The following is a 14,439-nucleotide window of genomic DNA, read 5'->3' on the forward strand; positions in this document are numbered from 1 at the left end:
AAACTGTTAAAAGAAAAAAAAATAAGAGCAGATAATAATATTAGTCTCAGATAATATTTCAATCGAACACAGTAAAATACCTGATTGAGTCGTTTGAAGTAGGAAGCTCGAAGCATTTTGCGTTTTCATCTATAACTTATAGACGAACGAAATAAAATGGTATTTTTGGAGGAATTTTTTCATCACGCATACACGCTATTAGCTCGTTAAAACTACTCCTGTGAGGCCAAAGCGGTATAAGTAGGAAAATTTTGTGTACAGAGCTTAGCCGCGCTTGTAATAGGATTACCGTGTTTTTCCATAAACATTAATTTTACTGCTATCGCGTTTCGATTTCTATGATAAGGTTTGTGGTGGACTTTAAATTTTGTTGGGCAGTAAATTATTGCGGCCGTAGCAAGTTAGGGAGATTTATAACTGCTAAAACTACCTACCAGATGGTTCATCTTACAGAAACAGAAGGTAGTCTTTAGATTCTTAGTAGATAGAGATTTAGTAGATCATATTATCCGCTTCTTCAAGAAGATCTTACAGAAACAGAAGGTAGTCTTTAGATTCTTAGTCACTGACCTCTATAATAAACTGGACAGGCGATCGCTATCAATAAAATTTTCCTATTTGAAAGTCGCCATATTGGCGCTGATTGCTATGTGAAAGCAGTAGTGAGTGTACTTGGAAGTTGGAACTACTATTTTGCAAATGGTGGTTGTAATTAGTTCACAGTACGCTCACCGCGGCGCTTCAAATCGGCACAAAAAATAGCTGTCATTTTGTACGGCATAGCCTGTCCAGTGTATTATTGAGGCCAGTGTTCTTAGTAGATTAGCGCTCCTCATCTCACATGGCAGTAGTAGTCTCACTCTTAACCCTCGACCAGATCCTTTGCTTCCCATGATATAGTAATGTGTGTATCCACAAGTTCCATGTTACGCTTCTTACAGACGAATGGCACGACGTCGAGGGCAACCGTCAACTGTCGACGGCTGCCGTCGACAAGTGCCGTTCGTCTGTTAAAGCGCTCTAAGATGAGAAACGTTAAGCAACTGAAAGTCTTGAAGCATTAGCTTCTCACATAAGATTCTCCAACCAAGTCACTCCAGAAATGACTTAGGAGACGCCATTTAGCCGAAACTTTTTCGTTTTCGCTTCGTTATAGAATCGCCGATCAAAATGTATGGAATCGACATAAGACGAGTCGAACGTCAACGTCATATTAACGAACGAAGCGAGAACGAAAAGATTTTGGCTCACCCCCCTGGAGTCACAAAAGGAAGTCCCCAACGACAAAACAACCTTTGCCTTCCAAGTTCATACAGATAACAGGTACGAGCCGCTTACACCATCATTTGCTTTGGCCATAAATACACGATAACGTTCCTACATACCGTTACCCGTGGTTGTGCGCTAACTCCTTGGCTAGATATCTATATATTAATACGTGAGCCAAAAACTTTGTATCCCTTTTGACGAAAAATGGGGAAACGTAGGTGAATAAAATTTTGCACAGTTATAGATTATATGGTGAAGGAGTGCATCGAGCTTATATTATTTTGAAATTATGCTTTTATCATACATTTTTTTAACAAATAAAACATTACACACACTACAACACACACACTAGGAAAAATGACAGATTTTTGAGTGACAAGCCTATACATACGAATTAAACTCTTTTATTTATGTTTGAAGTCTGTTGACAACAAGGTGACAAATTGAAAAGTATAGTTTTTTTTTATTGAATCTGAGATACTATTAGACAATGCTTACACGGTCCCAGAGACAAGAGTTGAAAAAAATATGATAAAGTCAATATTTTTTTTTCAAAATATAGGTAGTAGTCCTAATGTCGTTGAAACTAAGGTCGAATTTCGACCATAGGGCGGTCTCTAGTTATTACAAAATAGCAGTACATCCAATGCAACCGTAAGTTCGTCGGATTGTACAAACATTATCAGATTTTATGGCTTTATTTTCAGATTTTAAGTAGGTACTGTTATAATTATCAGATCACCTTTTCAGATCATAAAACATTTATAGCATCTTCGTTTTTAGGGTTCCGTACCCAAAGGGTAAAAACGGGACCCTATTACTAAGACTTCGTTGTCTGTCCAACTGTCTGTGTGTCTCCAGGCTGTATCTCAAGAACCGCTATAGCTAGACTTCTGAAATTTTCACAGATTGTGTATATCTGTTGCCGCTATAACAAATATTGAAAACAAAATAATTAAAATTAATATTTAAGGGGGGCTCCCATACAACAAACGTGATTTTTTCGGCCTTTTTTACTCTACAGTGTGTAATAAAAATAAGTGATAATACTTTAGGGTGTGTACGTGTTCCTTGTAGAGAGTTCACTGTGAAAGTAGTAGCGCTGAAAGATGAATTTTTTTTTTCACTTTTGTATGAGCAAGGGCCCGAGCGTCACGAGGTTCCCCATACAAAAGTGAAAAAATATTTTGGTCTTTCAGCGCTGCTACTTTCACAGTGAACTCTCTACAAGGAATACGTACACACCCTAAAGTATTATCACTTATGTTTGTTACACCCTGTATATCAGGGGTCACCAATTAGTTTCGCTCGGGGTCCATTTTAGGAAATGAAATGACCTTCGCGGTCCGCCATTTACGGAAATTACAAAGGTTTTTCTTTTCATCATCATTTGCAATTATATCAATGAGAAAAGTGAGAGTAGCTAATTCTTATCTCTCTGATGTTTGGAGTGAAATTGGTGCAAGCTATTGAATCCTGGAGATGTTGATCAGTAAGTCGAGACTGAAATTTATTTCAACAAAGTTCATCTTCGAAAACGCTTGGTCCGCACACCAATGGGTCGGCGCGGCGCGGGCGCGGCGGTCCGGATGCGGACCGCGTTCGCCATTTGATGACCCCTGCTCTATATCAATAGGCATAGGCACTTGAATTTTTGTTATATGTGTACTTTTATATTAAAGAATAATATTAAATTAAAATTTAAGCGGGGCTCCCATACAAATAACACAATTTCTGACCTATTTTTGTTCTTCGGTACGGAACCGTACGTGCGCGAGTCCGACTCGCACTTGGCCGATTTTATTTTACTATGGAAATCCCTCTTCACAACAAGTCTATAATAGTTATTGTTGTGGTTCTTTAACCACACCCATTACTTTATTTACAAAGGGACATTTATCATTAGAACTCAACTCTAAAAGTTATACTCCACACTTTACAGTTATCAATAAATAATAATTCTAGATATTATTATTGGCTTATAGATTTTCTAGTTAACGGCTAGTTTCCTTTTCTTAGGTTGGGTTGCACCAACTTACTTTAACTGTAACTTTAACTATAACTTTAACTACAATGCAAAATGTCAAATCTTTGGTTAAAGTTTGAAAATGGACGCCATCAAGAAGCCATATTTAACCATAACCATAACGCTGTCATCTATACTAATCTATACTATATCTATACTAATATCATAAATGTGAAAGTATCTCTGTCTGTCTGTCTCGCTTTCACGCCAAAACTACCGAACCGATTGTAATGAAATTTTGTACACAGTATAAAGCTTGAGAAAGGACATAGGCTACTTTTTAACTGGAAAAAGGGGTTGTAAGGGGGTGAAAATGCGTAAATTTGTTCAAATTAAGTTAGTTCTAAAAATTCATAATAGATTGCGCCATGCGTTTCCTACATTACATCGCACAAGCGCTTAATCTTGAAACGTGTTTCTTTAAGAGGTGGTAACGATGAAATATCTTTTTACGTTTTTTGAAGTAAATTAAGAAGAGTTGATGTTCGACTTCGAAGTTCGACCCCACTTCCCAGTTTTTAACCCACCACGCAAAAATTGGGGCGTTTTATGTGTGACGTGTCTGTCTGTCTGTAAAGTGTAAACATTGAAGACATTGAAGTTTGAAGCAAGCGTACCGAGGCAGCACCTCTGTCGTGCAAATTTTGCAATTTTCAGTAATGTAGCCAACATGGTTCAACGGGAACTACCATTTTTTAAATGTTCTCCTTTACCAGCAGCGCCCACGTTCTTATAAAGCTTTGTCGTACCAGCAACGTCCTCTTTCAAATTATGTGGTCAAAGTTAAGGTTAAAGTTAAATTAGCCTTAAATATAACCATAACTTTGACCATAACTTAAACTTTAACCACGCCTGTGGTACAACCCAACCTTACAAGATAGAATTTATTTTTCTACCAGTGTAGACATAGTGCTAGGTATTACACCTAAGGTTAAATGTATGCAAACACTAAAGAGATTGCTATTATACGATTTGTTGTGTAGCGTACACAGATTAATAATTAACTAGAGATCGCCCAATGGTCGAAATTCGACCTTAGTTTCAACGACATTAGGACTACTACGTTTAATTTGTAAAAAAATATTAACTTTATCATATTTTTTTTCAATTCTCGTTTCTGGGACTTAGCTGATCTCAGACTGGCCATGTAAGCATTGTCTAAGATTTAATAAAAAAACTATAATCCATTTTCAATTTGTCAGCAGACTTCAACCATAAATAAAAGAGTATAATTAGTATGTATAGGTTTGTCACTTTAAAAAATCTGTCATCTTCTTGAGTGTGCGTGTTGTAGTGTGTGTAATGTTTTATTTTATAATATTAGCTCGATGCACTTCTTCACCATATAAAATATAACTGTGCAAAATTTCATTCACCTACGTTTCCGCATTTTATGTCAAAAGGGATACAAAGTTTTTCGCTTGCGTATTAATATATAGATACATGAGAATGAGTTTAGAGAATAATAACCTCATCCTTCATCGGTTCCTTGAAGGTGTCCCTAACGAATTTGTAGTAGGGGAACACACTGCCATAACTCCTTGGTACTCTCAGAGGCAGCATCAGAGGACGCCTCTCCGGAGTTTCTGATGATGTACCGGCTCCATACATCCAACTCATTTCACTACACTTTCCAAACACTCACTGTTACTAGTCTCGACACTATTCGACATACGAACCCGAATGAAAGCCCGATTGAGGGTAGTCGAATACATAAAATATAGTTTTAGTTCAATATCAAACCAAGGATTACGCTTTCCACAAGCATCCTGGGACTACTGACGATAAGGAATTATTGATGTTACTATGTATTTACTTTAACAGACTCGCTTATCATTATTATCAGTTTACGACAGAAAACTATCATTAGATGTATCTGTAATTGTACCTAGGTACTCGAATTACTGTATTCTTTATTTATGTTTATAAGATTTGATCATACGGCCTTTTCAGTAATTTGTACTCCCTTAAAGTTTTATAAACTGCTAAATGTTCAAACAATATTTTTATCCATAAAATATTTAAAATATATTCAATGCACGTAGCGCCATCTCTTATACGCGCATTGTACTACCAAGTCAACTGTCAACGCAACGCTGCGCGCGCGCCGTTTTCTGTACGACGATCTGTAGTATTGTTTTAGTTCACAAGATTATGGTAGATGGCGCTAGTATTTAGAATGTTATCAAACGTCATAGCGGAAATATTATTACATGAAATCGCATTACAAATAACATACATAATAATGTAGTTTATAGGTACAAGGCAACAGCCATAAATTACATTGCCAAGGGCCTTGTTACCAGACGACTTTAATCTATTAAATGTTTCCCTTTATTAAATAAAAACCCAAGATATTCACTGTGTGATTTGAAAATGATAAATAATTAAGGAATAAAGATAATTATAATACTTACCGTTTTAAAAGTCCCGTTATAGTTTTAAAGTTTACTTAATGTTTTCAATGTTAAAACTCAAGTTGAGTTTTAGAAAACTGTTTCAAGTTTTAACACCTTTTGGCTTTTAATCATTATATTCGTGAATAGAAAAGCCATTTATTATGAGTCGAGGCCATCTGAGGCCATCCCTTAGCAAACCATTAAATATTGGTCAACAATTTCACTGACGACGGACGGAAAGTCCCTAGGCACGCCGCTATAATATTATTATGATGTCATTTGGCTGAATTAAAATTTAACATTATAACATCCATTAGTATTTTACAAGATCATTAAAATTATGAATCTAATGTTAATTAATATAATTATATAATGTTTAAGTCTCCTCTTTAGTCTTTACCAGTTTTTTATCTACCTTACTATTTACTAGTTACTACATTATCTCTGCATCCCCCTAAGGTTTGCCTGGAAGAAAATGGCACGAGGCATTAGGTAAGCCCGCCTTTGTATCACAGTGTGCAAGAAGTTTTAAATAAGTACTTAAATAAATAATAATTTGTATGTGACTACTGACTACTAATTTACTATAACGTAGTGAGTAAAATATGTGCAAATAGGAAAAATATAAAATAAATAAATATAAAACTACTGGCCACTCAGTGACATTGTAACGATAGAGTTAAACAACAATCAATATACAAGGACCCTCGCCCGACCAACTATTACTATATAGCATTTCAATCAAAAGGCAATACCAGTGGTTAGGGAACATACCCATACTACGTAACCCATTTAGGGGGGAGAGGGGGTCTTCAAAATACTACGCTCGGTCACAAGAGGGGGGTAGTAAATTTCGCCGAGAGAAACGTCAAACGAAAAAAATTTTCTCGACATTTAATATAAGGGGGGGGGGGGGGGGGGGTCAAAAATCTTAAAAAGTAGGTCACGTAGTATGGGTATGCTCCTTACCTTATACGAGAACTTTAAGGGGGCGACTAACCCTAAAGTGTCGATTTTATAATTCATTTTTATACTTGAAAATAAGCCCCGAATCGTTTCATTTTTTAATATTAGATACTACATTTATTTTCGAGAATTCGATCTGAGCAAAAACACGATATCTTAAAATTTTCTCGATAGAAAAAAATCACAAACGAACTAAGTTAATATTTTAACATATTGTATAAAATTCTATCATTGAGAGATCTACTTAGCGGATTTTTAAAATGTTGTATATTTATCGAGTTATTGAGAAAAAACTAATTTGGCGATGAATCCGCGTCGTCCTTTTTCACCTGCCATATGGAAGACGGGCGTGAGTGTGAAGAGAGAAGGACGATGATTGATTTTTGGGGTTAGTCGCCCTCTTAAGAAAATCAATTAGGTCACATCTTTAGTCGTAAATCGTAAGACAAATCGTTAAGAGAATGGATGGGTGGTGTTGCAACTTTTTACGTTTTAACCGCGTTTCAAATGGTATCCCTACAACGGTTATTTTAGAAGTCAAGAATGCACCTGACCCTAACTTGACTACATACTTAAATCTCAAAATCTGTAAGGTCTAGAAAACTGATTTTTTATACAAGTAACTTCAGTTCGTGAAGATTTTAATGCTCAAGACGAAAACACGATTACTGAAAAAATGCTCGATAGATTATTTTTTACAAAAAAGCAAAAACCTTGTTTTAGACATATTTTTGCTTGAATCTTCGAAGTTTGCTATCTTTCATTAATATTTTTTAATATCTAAAAAGGCATTGATAAAACCTAAATTTGCTATAAAAAAGTTTTCATAATCATTGAAGTTCGTCTTTTATTCAAGTAAACTGAAAAACTAACTTGGTGATGATTCCGCGCCGTCCTTTTTCACCTGGCATATGCAAGACGGGCGTGAGTGTGAAGAGAGTAGGACGATGTTTGATTTTTTTGGGTCAGTAGCCCTTTTAAACTTGGATATTTAAGGAAGACGCGACGAGATTCAAGTGATTTAAAACAAGTGAGCAAACATGTCTAAAACTCAGTTTTTGAGGATTTTGTTGACGGACAGACAACGAAGTCTTAGTAATAGGGTCCCGTTTTTATATTTTCAAAGTGTGCTCCGCAGAGACCTGGGGCTCCGCAAAGGCCTTATAGGGACTCTGCGAGCGATACATATACATTATTTTAGAAATATTATTAGACACTAGTAGGGAGATAATTAATTCAAAGACAAAAATTCTTTTTTTTTTTGGGGTTTCGTCAAAAATGTCACTTCTTAAAAGAGTTCCGCCACCAAAAAAGTTTGAGAACTGCTGGGATAGAAGATACTTCTACAGTCTATAGTCTATCTATACTTACTAAGTGGCTTCTAGTATTAAATAATAATATAATTAAGACGAAACAAGCGAACGTAAAATCTATTAATACGTGTGATGGATCATTCGTCTCGCAGTCTATACGGATGCAGATGACATGCCGATCAATTGTTATCGATGGTGATACTTCACTGTTATCTAATGAACACAGTATGACGAATTGACGATAAGTGATTACGGGTTGGTAACACTTCAATTTAATGCTGAGAAATTATTACTTATTTCGAGCTTATTCCGCATTGAGCATGTACCACCAAATATTTTTATTCTGAGGAAAATGGTGCACCTATGTTATTCGGTCGGGTTATAACTAAAGCAGTGTTTCCCAAACTGTGGTCCGCGGACCCCTAGGGGACCGCAAGTATGTGTATAGGGGGGCAGTGTCATCTCCGGACCATAAATAAAATTGCGCTTCAAACGAATCCGATTTTTGTTCGTTTATTTTAATAAGGAGTTCCGTAAAAATTGTGCTTGATTTCCTAGGGGCCTGTGGCTGAAAAGGGTTGGGAAACACTGCTTTAAACGTATATCTACTAGGCTTGACACTCTATATACTCTACCAAACTACGTAGGACCGCTATCTGCCTAGGAATCAGTTCCTCTGATAGAATTTTTTTGACCCCTGCCCTTATTTCAACGTGACGTGGGAGTTGGGACGGAGGTTACACATGAAACCTTATTATATTATGCTTCATGGCTTGAAGGAAGGAGGTCATGTCTAGGGGCTCCGGGTCAGGATGGGAACCTGCCCGGCTTAGCTAGTCCCGGCGCCGAGGGGAACGCTTTAGTTTGCCTAAGCGTTCCCTAACTTTGGTGGAAGTCCGGTCCTTTTTGAGGTAGACCGGCCGGTCGTGGAGGGAGTCCTGTGTTAGACAGATCCGGGACATCCCTACGTGTACGGCTGAAGGCAAACCGCAGGTGGTTTTAGTGGGTAAGAGTCCCACATACCCCCGGGGTGCTTTAGCTTAACTGAGGCACATCCCCAACCCGGGGCACCCATGATGGGTTTCCCCTGCGCATCCAAAAAAGGCTTAGGTCACCAAGCGGTTTCTTCGGAGGAATAGACAAAGTGACATATTGACAAAGGTAATCCGCCATTTCTTCACTAAAATCTGTCAGTATGTCGATTCTTTCCCGTTTCTAATGTTATGCTAATCCTGTACCAGTTAACAACATCAGTAGTGCTAGCACGGCGACCAGCGGAAATGCGAAAATATGGACAAACTGTGGAAATAAACCTAAGGTGCCGTTCCGATCTTTTTTCGTTCCGAAAAATTCAATTAAAATGCCACTTTATGACAGACTATAGTCACAAACTGTGGAGATAAACTTAAGGTGCCGTTCCGATCTTTTTTAGTTCCGAATAATTTAATTAAAAAGCCAGTTTATGACTGAATATAGTTCTAAAAATTCAAATAATATCCTACATTATGACATATACTATAGTGTGTCATAAAGTGACATTTTAATTGAATTTTTCGGAACGAGAAAAGATCGGAATGGCACCTTAGGTTTATTTCCACAGTTTGTCCATACTTTCGCATTTCCGCTGGTCGCCGTGCTACCGCTACAGGCATGCCGTATGAGGTCTGAGGATTCATCTAGTATCACACAATATGAAGTGTGAAATCTGATAGTATCACTGGCACGAACAATGCCCTCGATAAAAGGTTGAATACCTCTATGGTAACTCTTTCACTTCCCGTTTCTTCAGTGTGTAACATGTTGCAGTTAATAACACTGTACACCACATTTAGGATATTATACAATTTCGTAAAGGCTTCTATGGATAGAAATAGATGTTTTTGTGTTATCTATGAAAGACAAGGCTGCTAAGTGCTAAACCCCTGGCCCGCAGTCCACCGTGACGTGTCAACGGGTCCATAAGCAAGGGTCCGCGAAAGAATTTTATGTGGACCACGCGAATATAGTTTTTTTAATGGCAGAAATCAGATTGATTGGATCAACAAGTAACCTTAGATTCAGATTTGACAATTGATTTTTTATCCTGAATCAATTGTTTGGCCTGCCTCTTCAATAGCTTGAGCAGCCTTTATGTAAGACTTACGTATGGAATCATCATTAAAATATGTCAATGCATGATGAGCTTATTTATAAAAGGCGCCATTAAAACGCATCGAAAACGTTACATAAAGATTAGTCACTTCCTACAAGTCATGATAGTAGAATCTTGGCTACTACATGCTGCTATATATCTGCGCAGCATCAGCACCGCCTTAAACATTTCATTTGTGTATTTAAGTGAACATTTCTGTGGATATTTGCATAAACATGGTCATTTATCATAGTAAATTAGTTGTTATTAATGTGTTTTCCCATTACCTTTCAAATACTCTCTTCAGAGCTGAGTAATGCTCTAAAGACAGTTCCAATAATTTTTAACGTTATAGGAGTTTCTTAATATAAATTAAAGCAGGAGAAAGAAAAATGACTTAACGGAATATTAACATTCCTTACCTGTCTTTTGTAAAAGTACCCTAAAAAGGAACCAAACAACACCACGCACAAGGTAAAACTCCAGCTTATTCGGACTTGACCGATTCTTAATTTAAATGAATATTCACTGCGTAAACAATCATTAAAATATTTTAGTCGTGGCATAGCTGTTTTTACGAGCATTTAGGATACGTGGGAGAGCCATGCTTCGGCACGAATGGACCGGCTCGACCGGAGAAATACCACGTTCTCACAGTAAACCGGCGTGAAACAGCGCTTGCGCTGTGTTTCGCCGAGTGAGTGAGTTTACCGGAGGCCCAATCCCCTACCCTATTCCCTTCCCTTCCTTACCCTCCCCTATTATCCTATTCCCTCTTAAAGGCCGGCAACGCACCTGCAGCTCTTCTGATGCTGTGAGTGTCCACGGGCGACGGAAGTTGCTTTCCATCAGGTGACCCGTTTGCTCGTTTGCCCCCCTTACTTTATAAAAAAAAAAAAACAAGTTTGGTGCGATAAACAGCCGTCGATAATATTTTAAACTGCACCCAGTAATAACTTTCTAGCAGCTTTCATAATAAATAATAACATACTCAAACTTTTATTAACAACCAGATGACCCGATGATCTTTGTATCGCCTTTCTCCTAATATAAATCGTCTCTGGACTTCCACGAATCTTTCAAGACAGAACTTAGCCAAATCGGTCCAGCCGTTCTCGGGTTTTGACTTTTGGCGAGACTAACAAAATTAAAAATGTATTTTTATTTATACTTAAATAGATAGATACATTACAAGAATGTGTTGCACGATCGCACGATAGATAATCATTATTCCTGATCCCTTCCATGCACAAAATTGTGTATGAGATGGATTTTTCGGGTAATTTTGTGCTAAGCTCGCTAAAATTGTCGGATCAAACATGAAATTATGTCAATTATTTTAGGCGTCGTGACTCGTGACTCGTGACTTCTCGTGAGCGACCATACAAAGCTTTTCAGATGCCTTAAGGCCGGGACACAAAAACACGGCACGACGTCGTACGGCGTCGTACGGTGCCGTGTCGGACGCGCGTCGAAAAAAACCACGGCACGGCGCCGTACGGCGTCGTACGACGTCGTGCCGTAGAAATTCAAGACGAGTTTCTATGGCACGACGTCTACGACGACGACGTGTTTTTGTGTCCCGGCCCTTACTCCCGAAACTGATTTCGATTTCGATTTTCGACTTCAACGGTTTTTTGACATTTTTTAAGACATATTTTAGATGGCTAAAGCACAGCTAAAGTGTCAAAAAACCGTTGAAATCGCAAATCGAAATCGATATCAGTTTCGGGAGCAAGGCACCAGTTTTCGTAAATAACGGAAGAAATACGAAGCGAGGTAAAGGAAACTAGTAGAAACACAGTAAGAACAACAGTATCCTAATATTTACTAATACTCGTACTTTCCTAAGATGTTTTGAAATTCTACGTGCAAGAAGTTAGTAAGAATTTTTTAGTGATGATGAATCTTTGATTGTGCTGTTTCTTGCTTTACTTGGGGAGGGAATTGAAATTGTTCCCTCACCTCTCTAGTTTTTCGTTTCTCTTTGTGGGTTTCTGGACAAATAAGGACAGAGATATGTTTCGAAATGTGCAAACTCACTGTGTTGGCGTCACAGGCGGTGCAGAGGTAGGGGAATACTTGTATTTTGTAAGTATTAACGGCATCCATACAAAAAATGTGTCCGTCGATCTGTTACTTCTTCACGCCCAAACTATAAAACTAATTTGCTGAAATTTAATATGGAGATACTTTGAGTCCCGAGAAAGACTATAGGATACTTTTAATCTCGGAAAAATGTAGGTACTGTTTCCACGCCTTAAACGAATTTGGCGCAACGGAGTTGTGTCATTGATTAGCCGATAAAAATGTCAATAACTTAAGTTTCTTAGGACCAATTAACTAAGCCCTCGCACTTAGAATTGATTAGCGAGCAAAACCGCTGACCTAACCTTGGCACGACCTATCTATTAGTTTATCATCCACGCAAACTTTACCTTGGTCAGAATACTTGGAGATATCGGCCTGCTCTCACGGAACAAAGGTCTTTTGTTCGGAGATCGTAAATAATATAGACGCACGGCGACAGTGTAGACTGTAGAGACAAGAGCATCATGTGAGCTAAATGCCTGGGTACGCTTAGTCATCAAAAAATTATACTCCTTAATTTGTTAAATTGCTTGTCTTTGCAAATATTAAGAGAGAGACTTGATTGTTGAGCTGGCGATACTGAACTTTCGCCTTTAGAGCAGGATAAGAAACAGCAATAGCAGTGCACTTGTATGTAGAGTCTAGTACTTTAGTATTATAGTACTAGAGCAAAATACGAGACATGCGTACGCGAGCAAAAACTACAAAGTATGCCTAAGTATTTTCTATCTTACTAAGTGAAATATTAGACGGATAGAAAAGTACGCAAAAAACCCTGTAGTTAAACGACGTGAATATTGCGTAGGTGCACCTTTAGTGCAAAAACATATTATCTGTTTAACAACGAAACCGATTACTTTTGATATATATTTTTTTTAATTGTAGAGATCGTTTGGGGGATTCCAAAACACGATGACGTCATTGCTAGCATTGACGCGGCTAAGGTCACAAGTTGGTGTTGTCATGGACCCAAACTTATAACTAAAATCCTTAGCAGAAACCTTTTTATAAGAAAAAACATTAAGAGGGCGACTAACCCAAAAAATCAAACATCGTCCTTCTCTCTTCACACTCACGCCCATCTTTCATATGCCAGGTGAAAAAGGACGACGCGGATTCATCGCCAAATTAGTTTTTTCTCAATAACTTGTATTGATAAATATACAACATTTTAAAAATCCGCTAGGTCGATCTCTCAATGATAGAATTTTTTACAATGTGGTTAAAAAATTAACTTAGTTCAATGCGGGTCTGTCGCTGGTTCACACCACAGTTTTTCGAACCGCGGTTCGAAACAGTGAAGGATTGTTTTTTAATTACCCGACTCATACCGCGGTTCGAAACAGAGAAGACCTGTTTTTGAATTAGTGGATTCGAACCGCAGTGTAGATAGTTCTATTATTACATATTCATTTAAGTACAGTTAAGCTCAACATAATTATTAAGAAATCAAAATGCAATTGTGCAACTGTGATTTTAATCAATTAAAACCTTATTATTATTATTAAAGTTTCCTATTTTTTTATGATTTTGAAAGAAATGTAATTTCTTTATTAAAAATGTGTTTTTATTCCTTTTTGAAACCACTTTTCAATACGTCTGTACAAATAAATAAATGAGACTAAAAAAAGTTTGTTACAATAATTATTGGCTTAAATTCGTGGTCCGAATCCACCCATAGCAAAAAATAATTAATTAGTGGCTTCACACCACTCCAATCACCGCGGTATGATTTATACGTGGGAGAGCCATGCTTCGGCACGAATGGGCCGGCTCGACCGGAGAAATACCACTTTCTCACAGAAAACCGGCGTGAAACAGCGCTTGCGCTGTGTTTCGCCGAGTGAGTGAGTTTACCGGAGGCCCAATCCCCTACCCTATTCCCTTTCCTACCCTCCCCTATTCCCTTCCCTTCCCATCCCTACCCTCCCCTATTACCCTATTCCCTCTTCAAAGGCCGGCAACGCACCTGCAGCTCTTCTGATGCTGCGCGTGTCCATGGGCGACGGAAGTTGCTATCCATCAGGTGACCGAAATTCTGTGGTGCGAACGAGCGAAAGACCCTTCAATGCACGGTTATGACAATAAATAAAAAATTCGTGAAAATTAGATGCATCTTTGTGATTTTTTCTATCGAGAAAATTTTATGATATCGTGTTTTTGCTCAGATCGAATTCTTGGAAATATAATATAATGTAGTATCTCATTTTAGAAAATGAAACAATTCGGCGCTTATTTTCTAGT

The 14,439-nt window shown here is 37.8% G+C and overlaps 1 protein-coding gene across 13 annotated transcripts in view; it reads right to left on the bottom strand.

The window, feature by feature from the left end:
- The window catches only part of LOC121731807 (kinase D-interacting substrate of 220 kDa B), a 62,860-nt gene that overhangs the window by 34,015 nt on the left and 14,406 nt on the right, over positions 1-14,439 (bottom strand). For 2 of the 13 annotated variants that reach the window (XM_042121456.1, XM_042121455.1), the window contains exon 1: positions 4,766-5,113. The exons of 10 other annotated variants lie outside the window; for them this stretch is intronic. In XM_042121456.1, the coding sequence (XP_041977390.1) occupies positions 4,766-4,915 (150 nt within the window). In that variant the 5' untranslated portion in view covers positions 4,916-5,113. Of the gene's footprint in view, positions 1-1,293; positions 1,300-2,425; positions 2,431-4,765; positions 5,114-14,439 lie in introns of those variants that run through there. One more of the 13 variants, XM_042121460.1, reaches the window with a different exon arrangement.

The sequence above is a fragment of the Aricia agestis genome, chromosome 11 (genome assembly GCF_905147365.1).
Source record: "Aricia agestis chromosome 11, ilAriAges1.1, whole genome shotgun sequence".
Classification (NCBI taxonomy): Eukaryota; Metazoa; Arthropoda; class Insecta; order Lepidoptera; family Lycaenidae; genus Aricia; species Aricia agestis.